Raw genomic sequence first — 20065 nt, 5'->3', positions numbered from 1 at the left:
TAAGAGCCAGAATATAGAAAGAACTCCTACAACTCAACAACAAGAAAATAAATAATCAACTTAGGAATGGGCAAAGGACTTAAGCAAACATTTCTCCAAAGAATTTATATGGATAGCCAATAAGCAGTCAAAAAGATGCTCAACATTACAAATAATTAGGGAAATGCAAATCAAAACCACAATGAGGTACCCCTTTACATCTATTAGGATGGTTGTTATTCAAAGAATGAGGAGGAGGAGGAGGAGGAGGAGGAGGAGGAGGAGGAAGAGGAAGAGGAAGAGGAAGAAGAAGGAGGAGGAGGAGGAGGAGGAGGAGGAGAAGAACAACAACACGTGGATAAGAGAAAGTGACTATGCTTACTCATTTAGCCAAAAAGATAGGAAAATGTGTAGAAAAGAAAAATTGCAAAGCATGAGAAAGTCAGACGTTTAAAGAACTGAAAAGCGTGTGTTAGATAAGGGCACACCCTTGAAAGAGAAGTCTCCCATCAGGACAGTTTCATGATCAATATTTTTGAGTGTTAATTTCCAGATTGTCAAAGCACACATTTAATTGCTTGGCTATTGACCACCTAATATCCTCTACTCCAAATCCTTTCTTTTGTGATCATCTTCATCAATTTGAGAAAGGTATAACTGATACTTACCAAGAAATACAATTATTAACATTGGTCTGGACTTTCCTCCACGAACATGGGAGAATGGGGTGATGATGACCCATTCTTGGTAACACCCCACCCAGGCAGCTTGGCTGGGAGAAGCACTTCGAATGCCTGGGTGGAGGCTTCTCAGACTACCCTGTCCCACAAGTATGGAGGGGCCGGCCCTCCCCAACATCCACTGACACCCATGGAGAAAGCCAGGAGAAAAAGCAGGGAAAAAATTATGATTTAATTTGAATTTTGAAGTTATCCGAATGATAGGCATGAGCAAGCCGAATCCAATTAAAAGAAAATGAAGAAAGTTCTATTTCTGCACGTCTAAGTTATCATGCCAAAACTTTAAATCTACTACATAAATGACAAAGAAAGGGGTCAATATCGAGGCCATTTTTCTCTAGGGTTTGGCCCGAAGGCATTTGCGCCCTTACTTTGAGAGAGAAAGAATGGATTCACTAGACATCATTGTGTTCATTTGGAATCACTGTGTTCTAATTCAGAAAACAACTCCTGACTGTCAATCACATTGTTTGAGGTTGTCCTCATATACGCTATAATCAATGTTTTGGGTTGAATTTTCTCTTCTAAATTAACTATTTAGAAATGCACATGAGTAGAATCAATTAAGTGATAAGAACACAGTAATCACTTACGTTGGCACCTTTCTTTGGCAACCGAGCTGCTCATTTCAGTTAATTATTTCCTAATTAGTAATATTTATCTTGGCTCAGGTCTCCCAGCCTCTCCTCTTCTCGGCAGCGGGGTGGGTTGCACATTGATGCTCACCTGCTTGGACACCTTGGCCCAGGTTTTCTTCAGCCTGTAGATGGCACTTCTGTTTAAGGCCGAGGTGATCTCCAGCACCCCATTGTAGTTGTGCAGGCATCGGCAAATGTCCGCCACCGCCACCCACTTCTCAATTGCATTGGCACGGGAGCTGACATCGGCATAATTCATTATCTGGGAAGCCACCAGGTTACTCATCTGAGACAATGGGAAAGCCAAGACAGGTGGCTAAGAGCCAAAGGCCAAACACCTGAGTTACCTACACAATGTCAATAAAGTAGGCTGCGGAGGGACATGGAGGGCGTGGTCCATATTTAGACAACGTTCTGAAGAGACTAAAGTCTAACAATAACAAACTAATGAGCACTTGTTCATCCTCAGAATGAAAAGACACATTATTTGGAATCAGCTTGTTGAGGGAAGAAGCGACTTCATTAATCACTAATTTTGATGGAGTTATTTCCAACAATTACTGAGGAAATGGAATAGAATGAGGTAACTCCAGAGGAACGGAAGCCTTTGCAGATAATGGGTTTCACTTCTGGGGGCCTCTCCACATGCCTCTTGTCCCTCGCCCCCTAACTGTGTGGGATATTTGCTCAGGGAAGCCTCAATTACTACAGAGAAAGAAATTATTTGCCCTCAATCAAATAATTTCTAACCTGATCAACTCTCAAACCGTAAACACATTGGCACAGGGGAAGAGAGAGTATTTTCTCCTTTTTATCTGGCTGATTTTTTTCTACCAGTAGTTAAAAGGACCTATAGTTTTGAGGCCAAGTACCGTAATTCTACTAGTTAAAGTCAAGAGAAAAAGAGACGGCTTAAGAAGCTTAACACTTAGATTATGGAAGGGGAAAGGGTAAATAGGATTGATTGCTGACAAAGGGAATATGGGGTCTAATCTTATATCTTTACACTAAATCTGATGAGTATAAGCATTATTTGATGATTCCTTAGGTACTTAAAACTTGCCAGTGCCTCAGAATGATCATTTCGCATATTCATTTTAAAAATTCTGTATTGTGCATCTACTATAAACCAGGCATTCTTTTAGATTTTAGGAATGGAAAGACAAATCAGCATCCCTGACCTCAAGGCACTGAGCCTAGCTAGGTGGGAAGGTGTGTATGTGGGGGCGGAGCGGGGGGGACAGACATAAAAAAGTAAATACCACACAGTGAAATGCAAAGTCTGCATGAAATGCAAGCAGCATGCAGCATCTGGCCTAGTATAAAGAAGGCTTCTGGAATGAGGTTGTGGCTGCACTGAGTTCTAAAGGATGAGTCAGAGTTAGCTACAGCTTTCTATCAAGATAGAAGAGCATTTTCCCAGGGACAGAGGTGGAAAGCATGGCATAATGGAGGAACCAGCAGCCATCTGAGAAGCTCAGGAGGTCGTGAATGACAAGGATGACATGTGAGGAGGGCCTTTGTAGGCTGGGTTGAGTAGTTGGAGCTGTATCTAGAAGGTGAGGAAAAGCCACTTTGACAGATTTTTGTCAAAGAAAGTCATATAATTAGATTAGACTTTCAGAGAAGCTATTCCTGTGACTCTGCATGAGTGGGCTGGAGGGAAATGAGAGGGCAGGGGCTGGCGAGTTAGGAGTTCCTGGAGGAAAAGGGTGAAAAGCCAAGTCAAAGTTATGGCAGCGGGGGCGGGCGGGGGTGCGGGGGAGGGAGACTGATATAGATTTAGAGTTCACTCATATGCTGGTGGGGCAAGGGGAGGTCAGGGAGAAGATGGGGTCAGAGATGACCTCTAGATTCTGTGCTTGGATGAGTGAGTGTGTGGGGAGGCCATTACCTGAGACTCAGAACAGAGAATAAGATAAGGAAACAGGCTTGGCAGGTCTGGGGTGCTGATGACAGTTCATCTGCAGCCTGTTGAGGGCACAATGCAAGTGGCCATCCAAGTGGAGACATGTGGGTCTGGAGCCTGGGACTGAACCTCTGATTTGAGTGTCCATTATACCCCAAGTGTATGTATGGTGCGGGCAACACAGGTTTATTTTCCACAGCAGGGGCTCTGCTTCTCAGAGAGTGGCCTACATGGGTCATGTGTCCTGTCCTTTCGGCAGAAGTGGCATTGATGATCACTATGTGATAACATTCAGTCAGCACATAAGAACTCTGCAAGTACTCTGTACAAAAGCACCATCTTGGGAATATACACTGTTTTGTATTTTGCTTCTAAATGACTTATTAATTTACCTTAGGGATTCCTGGTAGTCTTTTTTTCCAAAAAAAAAAAATCACTATTGCTTTTACTGTAGTTTAGTGGAACTGCAAAAGAAGCTTCCTGTTGCCTGAATAGGCCTGAAGACACTCCCACATCCGTGGATCTATTACAAGACGAAGACCAGCAGAATAGAACAAAGTAGGAGGTGGTGGGTATAAAGCAGCTCCATCTCACTGCTGGAGAAAAGCAGAGTGGAGAGATGGACCGACAGCTGGTCACCACTGCACACAGCAGCACTGTAACTATGTTCAAAGAGGTCCCTTCCAACCCTGGGATGTAATTTGAGCTGAACGTTCAGTAATGAGGAGGAGGAGCTGCATTAACCCAACGTTACTGTTACCAGCACTACCTGGGGCCAGCGACACAGGTGCTATTTATTTTGTTAGAACTGGACAATCTATGACCGCAAGGTAACGATGCTTTTGATGAAAATAATAACACAATCTATGCATTGTTGAGCACTTACCAGACCTGAGTACCATCCAAAGTGAACCTCCTGCATCTGGAAGTTAACTGGAAATTATGACATCACTGTGAGCTCTTAGAGGAGATTTAAACATGTCTTTAACATTCTATCAGTTCTGTCTTAAATGTGGGTAGCTTTACTGTAGAGAAGGAGTCTTAAGACCCTGATATTCATCTTCCCATAGCACGCCCAAGGTTTTTATAGTTACTCACATCATTGAAGTGTTGGCTGGTTTTCATAATGTAAGGTGTTCTTTCATTTTTATCCAGCTTCATCCACCCCTGCCCAAGAAACTCTCTGAAAGTACAAAGCAAAATATAAAATCACTTAAATTATTTTTAAATGGTCAACTATTGGTGTGAATAATTATTTTTAATATTACATACATTAAACTTGACATTGCCCAACACCTGCTGCTGCTGATAATCTCAAATGAATTTTAGCTCAACTCTAGAATTTCACCACTTCAAAGAGTAAAAGATTTTTCAGTTTCCAACTTTGTCCCTGTTAAGATCATTATAAAAGTTTCTCTGAAGTTGAAAAACAATGACCAACACAAGAGGAATAAAGAGGTTAAACACTAATTCAGAAACCAAGATGATTTTCCTTGGATCGGTTTTTAAAAAAATGGAAGCCTTAGTAGAAGGTCCAAAAAAATCCATCGCTATCAAAACTGTTAACCAAGAACAGCGTGTTTTCCCCTTCCATGTTCTGACATTCTCCAGGCAAATGTCCGTGGGCAGTGGCTCTCCTTTATTCACCCCAGAGCCCAGAACAGTGCACTGTGGTAAGGGCTGAATAAACACACGCCTTGTTACCACTTTACAGACCATCACACAATGAAGTCGGTTCCAGTGCTGAGACCTCTGCCTGGCCAAAAGTCTGTCTTCTAAATAACATCCCTCTGCTCCTTCACCTCACCCATGAGCAGATCACCAGATAACAGCAAGTGATGGACGATCAAGATGGAGCATATAGGAATTATTTTATGTAGCCATTACAAAAAATAACTTGAAATAAAATTACTCTGACTATTTTTAATTGACTGAGTCCCTGTGCAAGTTTCTTTGTTCCCTACTGTTGGCGGTACTGCTCCCATCCTGCGAGGCTGTTGGACATAAAGGTGTGCCAATTCCACAGGTGAAAATAATTGGTAGATGTTCACACCAGCACAAAGGGGACAGGGAGGAGAGGTGGGGAGGGTCCCAGGAAGAGCCACACCAAGGGCCACCACGAAGGTTCAGGCGTTGCTCTTTCTCCTCCTCCACTAAGGTCACACTCGACCCCTTCCTGAATCCTCACTGCACTGAAGGGTAGTTAGGAGGTGCGGGGGGAAGAGGTGCTGTGCTTCCTAACTCAAATCTTTGAACAGTCACTGGGTTTGCTGATGTGGCCAATGGGCCACATTCCTATTTTATTTCATTTCTTTCACGTTCATGGATTAGTCTATAAGTGCTGGAAGAGGGGAAGGGACAGAAGATAAAATACACAAAAGTCTGCAGAGGCATCCTCCGACTCTGCCTCTTATGCCTCTCTGACAGAGCTATAGCTCTCATCCTCTAGCCACCCTTTGATCATCCACCCTGCCATGCCTGACCCTCCATCCTCATAGATGTCCTCTTCTCTATAGACGACATGTTCATGTCCCTTGCCCAGCCCCTCCCTTATCTTCAATTGAGTTTTCAGTTCATAGAGGACATGTGCCAACAGTTGCCATTTGTCCAAACAAAGGCCTTGTTTGTGGGCTTCCGAATATGACGGCTGGGAGGGGCCTTAAAGAGCCTCCCCTTACTCTATGCAGAGGAAATTAAAAGGCTGTATGATGAGTCTGTTGTCTCAAAGCTCAGCAATACTTGATTTATGCAAGTGGGGAGGAGAATTTACAGAATTTACTGAAGATCAGTCTTTCTTGAAGTTTCGGAACACCCAGAATTACCTCATTGAAAATAGTTTCCTGGGCCTCAAACCTGCTGGAATCAGAATCTTTGAGGGAGGTATCTGGGAATGGAAATTTTTAACACATTTCCCAAATGATTTTAGGCACACTGAAATTTGAGAGCCACAGTTACAGCCGTACTGAAGTTTCTGTAATGCAAAGATATGAGAGTAAAGAGAAATTTCCAACCTCTGGTAATCGTGGTACATACAGAAACACAAGAGTAACCATCTTGAGAGTCCCCAATGTTCCCAAATCAATATTTCCAACATAAACTGGAACCAAAAGACATTTGGTGGAAGGAAATCATTTTAAGATTAAGACTCACACCTCTGCACACACATCTGCCTTAGGAATAATGTCAACTCTAAGCCGGCTATTCCTGCCTGAGAGGGGTCTGCAGCTGTGAGGGTAGCACTCACTCGTAGGGAATGCTTCTGAAAATGATGTGATCCAGGAGGGTGATCTGCTCAGCCAGCTCCATGGCTGACAAGGTCTCGAAGCACTCGGCCTTCGAACAGTCCATCTGCAAGAGATGAGGGGGGAAATGAAACACAGGAGAGAGGCTCCTGCCTGCTCACTGCAGTTGCTGAAGTACAAAGTCCATCAAAGATTCTAGTTATGAAGAAAATGGTGGAAAGCTCAGAACTGTCAGCCAACATCAATGTCATGGACCAACTGTCAAACCCCATGCCAAATTTGGTTCATCCTACAGAGCTTCGTCGATAGAACGAACAGATGGCCAAGCACTCAGTTATCAGTCGCCAGCACGTTGCTTGCCTTTGAGAGGTAGTTTGCACATAACTGTGCTGGGTAAGACGATGGCTGAACTTACCAATTGAATTATATCCTCTAATTTTAGGTGGATATCATCTTGATCATCTTGTGAAAGAGCCCTAAAAAAAAAATCAAAATATCCTCCATGAAAAAAAAAAAAAAAGGACATGCCAAGGATAAAATGACAAAATGCAGTTCAGTGTTCCCTGGGTGAAAAGTCAGAGGGTTTGGGTCTGTGAGGCTGTGCTGGAGGCTGTGGAGCCATGGGCTGGAGACAGGTGGTCAAGGAAACAAAATCACACATGGTAAAGGCACAGGAGGATCATCAAGAGAGCTGACTTATAGCAAGGAGCCAATTTGTTATGTACAGGCTGTAAATAAAACACACGTCGCTGAAGTGAACCTGAGGGTGATCTAGTGCGCTCTATGTTACCAAGAGGAAATACGCCATGAAATCGGGCATCCTGCGGCACTGTCAGTCAGAGATTCTAAGAGGCCTGAGTGCCCCATCCGTGCTCCTCTGTTTCCTACCCTGACCCTCCCTTATTGATGCTGAAGTAGAAGAGGCAGAGTCACCCCTTCCCCACTCATACGTAGGCCAGAAGCTCAGGGGAGCTCAACATGAGGCAGAAGACAGCAGGTAAACTCTTCCCCCTTGCTTCCCAGATGAATTTTCCTGAGATTTGGTACTGCATCCCCACATATGGCATTATTCAGCTCTCAGCAAATTTTTTTTTGGTAAGTGATGAATGAATGAATACATAAGATAATTAATACTGAAGTGGGTACTGGTTTCAGAGTGGGAGTGATACGTCATGTCCAACAGAAGTCCAGAGTCCAGAATTATACTGATTATATAACTTGCCATCTGAGGCAAGCATTTTAAGTTTTCCAAAATGAAAGCACAACCACATATTAAAATATTAAAATGTTTAAACAGTTCCAAACCACGTAGCCTGTTTGCTGGAGGAAGCTGGGTTCAAAAGAAATAATGATGTGATGTTCTGTTGTGTTTTGAGTGTATTAAAACAAAACTACCACCATCCAAAATACAAAATCAACAGAAATGGGTTACTGTATGCCCGTGACATGCCAGGCATGTGTTACACATCTGACATACATTAGCTCTTGGATCATAAAAAGTCCCTTCAAAGTAAGCATCATCATCCTGTATTACAGACGAGAAAACAAAAGCTCAAAGAAATCAACTAACTTGCCCAGAGTTTGACCCGACTATGCTCTCCTGCTACTCCTGCTTATCTTAAGTAGACTTATGGGAGGCAGCTTTTCAAGGGTCCAGCATAGAACACACATCAATTCCCTTTCCTCTATCTTCCTCCCCTGTTACAAAGGCTCTCTGCTGTTTAACAGGAACCAGAGTCCTTTTAGATTATAGGAGGGGCAGTCCTCGTGTCAACAATTAGCCCTATAATTTGTGAGCAGAAAGAAATTGTCCTCATATGGTTGCAGGGCAGATTAAGGTGAGGAAAAAATACATAAACACAACTCTTTCTCCAAAGACCATTAAATCACACTTCTGGATTACACACGGGATAAAAGTAACTCTTTCCTAAAGTGTTTGTCATTCTTTCCACTGTAGTCCAGGTTGCTGGAGAGAGATCAGTGGCCACAAAACTATGTGTACCCGCAAAAAAGACCTTTTTTATGGGGTTGGACAATATCATTCCCTTGGAAAGAAATGGTCAAGAAATTAGTTAGCTCCTATCAAATGTTCCTCTCCTCAATGATCTTACCCTAATGTTCCAAGATACATTCTGGTCCCACTAAGTTATTTAACAATTTCTCTCTTCATAAGAGCCTACTGATGCTGTTTGGAGCTTTGTGAGGTTTGAGGGGAGGTCCTCTTTTTATAACCCGAACTCATTCCAGTTGACATTCCAAGAAGTCATTGTTTCTTTTTGTTTTGTGGCATGTTAGTTGTCTAACAGAACTACACTGCATAGATTCAGAAGCCAGCTAGTCAGACAATGTTGGAGGGGGGCAGAATTTTAGAAGTATAAAAGTCTTGAGCAGAGGTCTTTATTGACAAACAAGGCAACAAACTACCTATGCCAATTAAGCTTAAAGTAACCCCATGTGAGACTGTGTGGCAGAGATGGTTTATCACAGAAAGCTTTCACTTTACTGTAATCATGTAATATATGTTTAAATACATGCTTTATGTTTACAGCTCACTGTTATATGACTTGAATGCATAAAAATCTCTAATGTCAGGACTACATTTAACCACAACATGATGTTTTTATCTCTTGCAATCATAACTCAGATTCACTGGGAGGTATATCCAGAAATGTTCCCTGTAGATGTGAAGTCCCCTCTACCTCTGGTCCAGTTCCAAGAGAGGATGGATTTGCTTTTAGTGTTCTGACTGCCTTAAAGTTTTGATGAATACTCCAGGATCCTGGGTTTCCCACACATCAATCAGTCAGTATGATTAGTTTAATATTCTTGCATTTATAACCAAACACCAGATTTAAAAAACTCAAAAGGAAATAGGATTATCCAAGTTCTGTGACTGGAAAATACCTCCTTCAAATATAGAAACCAGGTAGTCTTCAAAACAGCCAGGAGCAACCGGCCTCTGTCCCTGAACTGGTCCTCTCTGGGCCAGGTCCTCTTTTTATAACCCGAACTCATTCCAGTTGAGTCTCTGGGCCGCTTGCGTGCTGCTGCAACTGGCTGGCTCGTGCCCATGGCATGGCCTGCCCCAGACTCTGCTCCTTCTCACCTTGTGAATGGTTTAACTTTCTGTCGCTTCACCTTCTGGGATCCGCCAAGCATGGCTTTTATTCTCTTTAGGCTTACTTGAGCCCATTGCTACCTATGCTCTGCTACATTAAAAAAAAAAAAGGCAGATGTCCATAAATGTATAGAAATCTTTAATACTAAAATCTCCTGGCCTTGGCTGGAAATCATTTCTTGTTTGTTTCCAAATTAAGAAATAAACTAACAAGAAAATCGTTATAATTTTCAGGGTTGTTAAATAATCCTTTTGATTTCTATTTCTTCCCCATATACTCCACAATTTCTCTTTCCATGGAGACTTCTAAAGGATGGCATTCCTTTAGTTGATGGTTATATCTAGGTCTTACTTCCTCCTCTACTTTCTAATCATTCTGACATGATTTTAAAAAAATATAAATATATATATTTCATACATATAAACATAAATATCTGATATGGCAAGTTATCAAAAACCCTAAAAACTTAATGTATTATTTATTCCTCCTATAATCACATTCTTATATGCCAAGAACGGGACTCCTACACATAGCACAGGTAGAATGAATTACCTGGCAGGGGAAATTCAATCAAGAATCAATAATTTCCTTGCACCTGGATTTTTTTTTTTTTTTTTTTGCACAAATGGACTCACTGGCTTGTTGGAAAGATAAGTTAGTGCCCCAGAGACCTAGCTGACCCAAACTGGGACTCAGGATCCGGCTGTCTGCTCAGCTAATGGGCTGGTGACCCTAGAGATGTGTGTCCGCTTTGGTTGATATGCTTAGGGCTAAACAAAAACTTTTGTTTTGGTTTGGCTTCACAAGAAGAAAGATGGTCAGAGGTGGGAGAATGGATAAGGTGGTGTAACACTATGCTGCCAACCCCTACTTGGATCTGCTGGGTGGGTTTTGAATTCTTATGGCAAGAGATGTGGAACCAGGAGCTGTTTTCATCAGAGACTGAGGCTCTGGGTTGAGTGAGACTGCTCTGGGGCCCAGATGGCACAGAGATGGGGGCAAGTAGTATCTTTCTCAGTTTTTTGGTAGGGAAATGGTAGTTTCAGAAAACCATCAGGCAGCATTCTCAACAGAAATAATGGTGGCACTGAAAAGGTCTCTCCTTCAAGTGGCCTGGGGACGGTGAACTTGAAAAATGCTTGGGTTTGTTCCTGAGCAGATTTCTTGGGACTTTTAGTTAGAAAGCTTCGGGAAGACTTTGCAAGGGACTAGAATTCTGGGTGCACAGCTGGGGGTAATCCATCAGTGAAATTGCTTTTTTTGTTTTGTTTCTTGACTTTTTTTCTTTTACAAAAAGCAGTAAGTGGGTTATGACTGTAGGTTTATTTTTTTATTGTAACAACTATATTGAGATATAAATCACATAACAAACCATTCATCCATTTAAAGTTTTTTATTGCATTCACATTGTTGTGCAATATTAAATTGGGGTTTAATGTTATTATAATCTCTTTTGTACAGACAAGGTGATGAAGCCCAAGGAAAGTTGAGTTCGACTAAGATCTACTCTGCTTTTACTTAGGCCATATCACCTGGATGGCAGAAACTTTTTCCCAAGAGCTACTCTCAGTGCTTTCTAATAATAATAATAACAATAATAGTATTAGTAATAGTAATAACAAGTGTAGCTGTAATGCGAGTGGTTATTATATTTCAGGCATTGTGTTAACCTCTTACACATATATCGTGAAATCTTCACAACAACCCAATGACATAGGTACTATTAGCCCCATTTTATAACAAAGAAACTGAGGTTTAGAGTGGATTAAGAAACTTGATAGCTGCAAGTGGCTGAGCTAAGACTTAAAGCTGGGACACTCTGCAAAAGTTAGAATCAGGGTCTGCTCTCGGTGATATACTACCAGGCTGTGTCATCTACTGAAATTTCTATTCCTTATTGATCTGACACCTCAAAGTCTTAGGTCATTTTTTCGACAAAGAGAATTTGCACATCTTAAGCCTGATTAATAAGAAAAATCTGGGATGATAAATAGGAATCACCTTAAGTGCCAACTTCAATTAACTAGTAGTGTCAGTCAACTGAATTCTGCATTTATTGGTACAGCCAGGAAGCTTTCGGGATTGATTGGTAATGTCTGGCACGGGAGTTGTGAGGGGCTGGGCAACATGAGGGCTTTATATCTGCCAATCCTGACAGTCTTTCCCAGCCTGAACAGCCTCATTTCCCCGACAGCTATCCAGTCAAATGTCTGAGGGCACAAACTCCTAGAACAAAGTTTTAAAATGTAAATATTTTAAATACAAAGAGTATAATAAATTGTTCATATGAACAGAAAAGGAACAGTAATTGCTCACAGATAAAACTACTGAAACCAGGTTTTATCTGAAAATGTATTTATAATTTTTAAAATCTGAAAATAGACATAGTAACAGAATCCCTGAGCTTACTCAGATGTTTTCATAGAATGGAAAAAGTAAAGAAGGCCCTTAATAGTTTCCCAAGGTTGCACTAACAAAGAACCATTAATTAGGCTGCTTAAAACAACAGAAATTTATTGTTTTATGGTTTGGGAGGCTAGATGTCCAAAACTAAGGGTCATCAGTGTGATCGATGCTCCTTGAAACCTGTGAAGGAATCCCTTCTTGCCTCTTCCTAGCTTTCCGTGGTTTGCCTGCAATCATTGGCATTCCTTGGTTTGCAGCTACGTAACTCCAATCTCTGCTTGATGTTCACATGGCATTCTCTCTGTGTTTCTGTCTTCACATAAGAACACCAGCCATGTTGGATTAGGGGTCCGCCCTACTCCAGAATGACCTTGTCTTAACGAATTATATCTGTGATGGCCCCATTTCCAAATAAGGTCACATTCTGAGGTGCTAGGGAGTAGGACTTTGACATATTTTTGGAGTGGGGGTTTAGGACAGGATTCAACTGTTACAGTTCCTAGATCAAAAAAGAGGCTAGCTATGAGATCTTGAGCCAATGGAGCTAAGAATGCCTTATGGGCTAGTTGTTAAAACGTTATAGACCCACATCTGGCATTGTTGAATTGGAAGGGACTTCCAAAAAAGATGGTGGACTGAGCTAAAGTGTACTCCCCTCCACACACAAACATCTGAATAACAAAGAAACAAAACAGTGAAGCTTAGAAGAAAGATTCTTTCTAGAGGTTGCAAATGAAGAGGGAACTAGAAGTCAGAATAGTGGAGGAGTACCATGTCCCAGCAGATAGATGCTGGGCTTCCCACCGCCAAGCAGAGACAGACCACAGAGCTGTGAGTGAGGTGGAAAGCTATAACTAAAATGTCTGCACTGATGGCTACCCTCCTTATGTAGAGTAAACTAGAAAAAGATTCACCCATCAGTTCAAGAAGCTACAAGAAAGCTTCTTGTTACCTGCTTGGATGTTGAGTGGGCAGACACAAACAAGTCTCTAATGGGAAATGTATGTGTGGTGGGGGGGCAGGGATAGGGGGGAGAAGGAGGAGTCTAAATTTATACCACCCACATGATGTGAAAATTCCAACCTGGGATGGTGACAATAATTGGTCTAGGACCAGTGAAACAACCCAAAGAAAATGTGTAACTAGTCTAGAGTACCACAAGCCAGGTGCACAAGACTCTCACAGAAACGCTACCACCCTGCTCATAAATACAGGCTTATGATAAACAATTAGAACCCACGTGAGGAAAAAAAATCTATCTGCCAATGCTTGCCAATCTCTCCGAAAGGATTCTTAAGGCTTCCTTCCTTTTGGCTTTTGGTTCTACAGTAAAGCACTGTCTGCACACACAAATAGGAGCAATGGCACATCACACAAGTTATGTTGCCCAGTGCAACATCTTCCTGAGGCAGTAGGAAAATGAAGGTGATAGGTAAACACTCTACCAATGAGAATGGAACCCTTGCTGCCCACAGGAGTCTAAGATATATCCCTCAGGTTCGATAGGATCTTATTTTCTATGAACATAGCACAAATCAAACAATGTCATTAATAGGCACCTGCAATTGCCTTTACCTCAGGATATTCGCTGTGGCTTTCCTTTCTTGGGGAAGAAGGTCTGGGTCTCGCAAAACTTCTTCTAGCAAATTTAGGACGTTCATCTTTAGTTCATTGTTGAGTTCAAAATCCTGTAAGATAAAATGGGTCTTTTTAAATTTTAATTTTGAAGTGTTTGGCTCCATGATATGTGACAATGTTCCTTGTGATAAATTGTCTAGAAGCTACGTATGGTGAATAAAATGTGTGGACCCTAGACATGCCTCCAGAGATTCTGATTTAACTGGTTTCAGATGGGGCCCCGTTGCTGGTGTTTCTGACAGGCTCTCCAGGGAGTAGGAATTCCTTAAAGAGATATGTGCTTTCCTTAGCCTGGAACACTATGCTTTCTCTCCACTTTTATTTGTATTGATCTTTCAGGTCCAGGAGGTGATATATTCTTTCCCAGGGGCCTTCTTTGGCTGACACTTCTGTGCTTTGCTTTTGTGTTTCACAGTGCCCTCTGTCATAACTTACCATATTGTAAGGGCTGATTTAATTATCTAGACCACTGGACCATGAGTAAGATCAATAACTGGGGCATAGCAATAGCTCAAAAAAAAAAAGTTGCAAATAAAATCTGTCATTTGGGCAGTGACTTGAATGCAGAACTTCAATATAGATATGCTAAGGGCTAAAGAATAAATGAACCTCTCATGGACATGGACAATAGACTAGTGGTTACCAGAGGGTAGGGAGGAGGGGGGATGTTGATAGGGGCAAAAAAATATTTAAATCATTTCTTCAAGTAAAAAATAAATTAATTAATTAAAAAAGAACAAACGAACTGCACAAACTGATGGGGCTGTGTCAAACCAACAAAGGAGTGAGATTGAAGTGGAACCCACTGGGCAAAGTGTGAACAATTTCAGCATAAAAATGAAAATTAGAATAATAAGTAATAACCAACCAAATCAAAACTACCTACAAGTCCCTACTGATGCTCACAAACATATCAATCGGTAAATACATAAAGATGGTGGAAGAGAAAACTGTTTTGTATAGTGGAATTCCAACTAATAAATGCAAAGGAATAAGAGAGTTAGAAAGTCACCATTTTCAACCAAAGCAGTAATAACTGATCAGGCAAGGGTCATGAATAAAAATGGTGAAATTTATTGGAAAGCAATTAATAGTGTCAGAGTACCCCTCCCCCCGCCCCACACACCACCAGAAATTACTTATTAATTACGAAGGGAGACTCTGGAGACACCACCTTAACCGTGTCATCAGAGTTACCATCCCCAACCACGGAACTAATCAACACCATGTACCTACCAATGAGATACTCTGTGAAGAATCATCACTTAGTATTTTTGTCCCAAATGCATAATTTCACACTTGCCTTTTGAGGAAGCACTGACCTGTACTCTTCAAGAATGTTAATGTCGTGAAAGAAAATAAAAACCTGAGGCGCTGTCCCAGTTTAAAGGACACCATCGGGACCACAGCTAATCATAACTTGTGAACCTGTATCAGATCTGGGACCAAGGGGGAAATGCTATAAAGGGTATTACTGGGACAACTGGCAAAAATCGAGTCTGGACCAGGTACTAACAGAGAGCATTCTATCGATGTTAAAATTTTCCTGAATTTGATCACTTAGTGAGGCTATTTAAGAGCAGGTCCTTGGTTCTTTGGGGGCGGGGGTTTGGGGTTGGAAGGAGTACAGAAAGAGAGAATGTGCAAGAAAGGGAGGGAGAACACAAATGTGGTCAATATGTTAACTACTAGCAACTCCAGGTGTGTATCGGGGTACTTTTATTAATGTTCTGGCATTTTTCTCTGGATTTGAAAATTTTTAAGAAGTTAAAAAAATTAAGAAGTTGTAGTTCTTGCACTCTTTATTAAATGCATTCCTATAAAACACCAACAGGCAGCGAGCTGGGATTGTCAGGTATTCAGAGATGAACTGAATGCCGCAAAGGTTGTTTTCAAGGATCTTACTCAGTACGCGCAGTCGTGAGTGTGTTTCTCCTCCTGCATTTTAACTTTAAGTGATTGTGAAGCACTGATCCTCGATTCTTTTAAATGATTAGAGAGAGCAATACTAATTGCAACAAATCTAATTTTAAAAAACATGCTTTTATTATATCTAGTAAACTAGGGGCATAAAGGTCTATAATTTCACAAATTGCAGACAATGCAGAAGTCTAACCTAATTTGGACTGAATATTTTTGTCAGAACTGTGTAATCAATTTTTCTTACTATTTCACTCTCACCTTTTGACAATCAGTACCATTTCTTTGGGAATGGGAAGCACTGGGGCCCAGGGCAACACAGATATTAATATCGCTTATCAATCTTAGGCCTTAAAATATTTTCCTAAAATTTCACCCATATTGACTAACAGCTTCTTATCTGTTCACTTTTCTTTTAAAATATATGCAAGAAGATAGCAATACCTTGCTGTTTTTCACTTGGTCCCACCCTCTCCCCCATTTCGAGGTAAAGGGAATAATGTTTGTAAACAGTTAATGATATCACCTATATTTCAATCTTTGTGCACTACAAAAGGACTTATCAGCCACCGGGAGTCTGTTTTCTTAATGAATATTTTATATTTATTAGCGAGATAACCTGCATCCTCCTTTAGGAGTCTCTAATGATGTAAATAATCTGATTAGCATAAATGGATTAGTGTGAAGGACATCAGGCCAGTGTTTGGACCTTGCTGAGGGCTAATTAGTGGTTTAATCAACAAGCACCATTAAGTACTTACAGTGCTTCATCCTGGGCTCAACAGGGGGACTGCTTCTGAGACCCTAGGAAGGTAAGTTGTGTGGAAGGTCTGGTTAAGGAAAACAGAATATAATTTTATTATTCTGAGCTCTGGGAAGACTAGCTTGAGAGACACCTTTGAAAAATTGGTGAAATCTGCCCAGAATTGAAGCATGATAAATGGCTACAGGGGAATATTTGCTCTGCTGATGACACATCTAACATGAAGCAGATTACCTAATGATGGCTGTTATGAAATGTAAAAATTCTCACTCGTAGTTTTCCTTTACATTTGCGCAGGTTTTTATCCTGTCCAAAGTAACTTCCTGTATAGGATTTCAGTTCTTCCTCCGCTGACCCAGGGACAGACCAGGCAGAAACCATGATCTCATCTCTCCAGGTACCACTGGGCTGAGAGGAGACATGGAAGGGGTGGTAGCGTGGGGACGAGAACACAGGTCTTCCAGGTGACTCGAGAAGAGTCCTTTACGCCTGCCCTTGTCAAACCGTCAGGTGCCCGTGAATCACCACGGATTCCCATGCAGCAGGTCTGGAATGGGGAATGAGATTCTACTTTTCTAACGAGCTCCTGAGAGATGCTGCTCACACTTGGAGTAGCAAGGCTTTGCCTTTTTTAAAAAAAATTCATACAAAACACAACTCCTCAAAAACTGACTAAATCATCTGACTCCTCTGATCTACTACTTAAAATGTAGAATTTTCTCTTTTACTAATGAATGTAAAACGCAGAATTGGCCATTTAAAAGTCTGTGTTAAAAACATACTAGCTACTGCCCAATAAAATGAAATCTGAAGCTAAAAGTCACTTGCCCTGTTTAAGTACAGAGGTAGGTTATTCATAATAAGCCTGCCTGACAGCTGTTTTGTAACTCTCTGGAATCTAATGTTTGACTGCACTTCTCTAGGCCCTGAAATAGGAAATCAGATTATTAGTGTAGTAGATCTTCTCCAGGCCCCTTCTGAGAGGCAGCACTCGGGGTGCCCACAAGATGGCGCTCCTGAGGTACATGGCCATTCTGGAGCCGTTGTCACCTTTCTGGCTGTGTGCAGAGGGAGCAGGGCCCTGAATAGGGAAACTGCCTGCTGAGGTTATTTGCTCCAGAGGAGCGAATTCTGTGGCACTAAGAGGAACTGAGGCGTACAGTGAAATTATCATAGCAACAGTTCATTTAGGTTAGTTTTTGTGTTCCAATTTATGAAGCAGGGATAAGAAGACAGGAAATTAGAAAAAAGAAACCGCCTTGCCTGACAAAGGCAGAGAGTGCAGAAAATGTGGAACGTTCACATTTCAATCTTTTAAAAGGAGACTATAGCCCTTATTCTTTCTATAATTAACCGAGTACCTCAATGTATAAGGTTTTGGGGGGAGAGGCAGAGAGCAGCAAACGGAAGTCTGGGTGGATGGGTAGAGAAATGAAAGATTAACCGATGAAATCCAAGGAGAGAAGCTTGAGACGGGGGCATCTAAATGCAAGCAAAAGCATAGTAGTGCCTCACTGAGTCATGGGAAGGGGGCTGAGCCTGGAAATGGAGGTGTGGGAACCCTTAACCAAGAGAGGACAACTCAAGGAAGTGTCAAGGAATGAGGTGTGGCACACAACCAACGCTTAGAAACAAGTTACCAAGTGATGATGTTAGAATCTTCCTCAAGAGATAAGATATTGTGAGATGAGGATATTTTACCAAGATTTTATCGATGCTACTCAAATACATTCATAAATGTTTAGAAAGTCAGTATTTCCCCTAGGTTAGAACAACTCCTAGGGCAATTATTATAACTAAGACTTACTGAGAATTTGCCACATGCTAGGTGATACTTTAATAACTGTATTATCTAATTCAACCCTCAAGAGCAACATAGTTATAATCATTATTATTCCCATTTTACATGCAAGGAAGTCAAGGTACGAAGACTCTTAAGTATCTTGTCCCAAGTTGTAGCAAGTGGCAGGCCCAGGACTCAAACCCAGTAAGTGTTGGCTGAAGCTTGAGTGTTTAATTGCTATACCACAGAGACTCTCCAGAAAAAGCAGCTATCAGTGATTTAGTGCTGGTGCCTTGGGCTGAAAGACACATCAAACAGTAGCTGGTTACCATGCTGCCTAGAACTATTTCTCACCTATACTAACAACCATTTGAGATAGAGATCTTGATGCTTAGGTCTGTATTAATAAGACTAAATCCTGCAACAGAAAAATAATCTGTGAGGCAATAAATCAGATTCTCCAGCACTTTAAAACTAATCCCTGGTGATAGTTTAGGTATCTTGGAAATTACATTCATTCTTTCAGGAAAGCAGAGTAATCATTAGTAGTATACTAGGTATGGCCAAGGGAATTCTAGTGGGAAATCTGATTCAATAAACACCGTTTGAGGGTAAAGAGAATTATGAAAGTAATTTTCTCGGTGTAATCAGTACAGTGTATTCCTAGCAGTGGCCAGAGTTTTTAAAAGGAAAGTGGAGATACTGCAGAGGGGAGTAAAATCATATAAATAATTTTAAAACCTGGGCTCATAAAGAAGGGATTTAGGCTCAAAAATAAGAGCCTGGGATTTGACTTAAAGATTTTCAAGAAAATGAAAAGCATGCTACTGTTTTCTGTCTTGACTACAGAAGATGAAGAATTTAATGTAAATTGCGGTATAGATTTAGGTTAGATCTGGGGCCATTTTATCAACTGGGAAACTGGGCAAAGATGCTGAGTGATCCTCCCAAGATCTATGCAAATCACTCCTGACAGCTCCAGGAAGCATTCCTCTGGATTCCTCGTTTTAATAAACTATAGAGATAACAAGCCTCAATACCAGTGTGGTTTTCAGCTCTTTTGAGGAGGGGAACCTTATTCAGAACTTTAATAGCACAACCCAATCACAGGGGAGATTGTGCTGGCTAAAATCTGGCAGAGACCCTGCAGAGCACCTACTCGGCCTTGTCTACCCACCACCACCCCTGTAATGCCGGCCTTCTCATCACCTCTGGACAATCTTGACTCTGAATCAAGGTTTCTCACTGGGAGCGTGAAAGGCAGGGTTTTCCAGCATTTCCCATCACCTAACTACGAAAATATTTTAAAAGCCTCTTTGTTTGCCACTACAGAAAGAACAGCCTAATTGAAAAACAAGGAAAGGAATTAAGTTTGGTATGAAACCCTACAAGCAATACTATAGTAATTCTAAACTTTCTAATACCTGTTCAACACTTACTAGTTATTAATTATTCATAAGGTTCTAGAATCTTCAAAGAGAAACAATATATAGGAAATGTGTACCTGACTATCATCTAAGAGCTTATGTACCAGGAAAAGGCAGTAAAACCCAGATATAATTAACCCGCAAATTTGGTAAGCACAGGTGATCCTGGTGGGCTCTCAAACATTTGTTGACTGATGGACAGAAGTTCGTGGGTAGGGTACTTGACTTTGCGACAAGTGGCAATAAGCGACCTAACTGTTCTTAGTTTGGGAAATTATTTTAGCAGATGTGAAGTGGGAGGCTACCAGGAGAAGGCACAATGCAAAATGTGGAAGATATGTTAGAACAAAAATAACTGGGAAGAGGCAAATGGCAATGAATGACACCAACTCAGCAAGAAGGGAAAAACCATGAAGATGATTTATTCGATCATTCTCTAGCAAATGACTCTGCATTTGAATGACTTGCTAAAATTCAGCCTCTAGACCTGAACAGCTGTGC

General features: G+C 41.3%; 1 protein-coding gene across 1 annotated transcript in view; it reads right to left on the bottom strand.

Moving 5' to 3' along the window:
• Positions 1-20065, bottom strand: part of RASGRF2 (Ras protein specific guanine nucleotide releasing factor 2) — a 209875-nt gene that overhangs the window by 5783 nt on the left and 184027 nt on the right. Inside the window, exons 19-23 of the mRNA XM_006913188.1 lie at positions 13609-13721; positions 6924-6984; positions 6511-6614; positions 4365-4449; positions 1446-1643 (exon numbers count right to left, since the gene is read on the bottom strand). Coding sequence (XP_006913250.1) covers positions 1446-1643; positions 4365-4449; positions 6511-6614; positions 6924-6984; positions 13609-13721 — 561 coding nt within the window. The remainder of the gene's footprint in view (positions 1-1445; positions 1644-4364; positions 4450-6510; positions 6615-6923; positions 6985-13608; positions 13722-20065) is intronic.

This window comes from Pteropus alecto, unplaced genomic scaffold, assembly GCF_000325575.1.
Source record: "Pteropus alecto unplaced genomic scaffold, ASM32557v1 scaffold20, whole genome shotgun sequence".
Taxonomy (NCBI): domain Eukaryota; kingdom Metazoa; phylum Chordata; class Mammalia; order Chiroptera; family Pteropodidae; genus Pteropus; species Pteropus alecto.
This window is presented reverse-complemented; position numbering and strand designations above follow the sequence as displayed.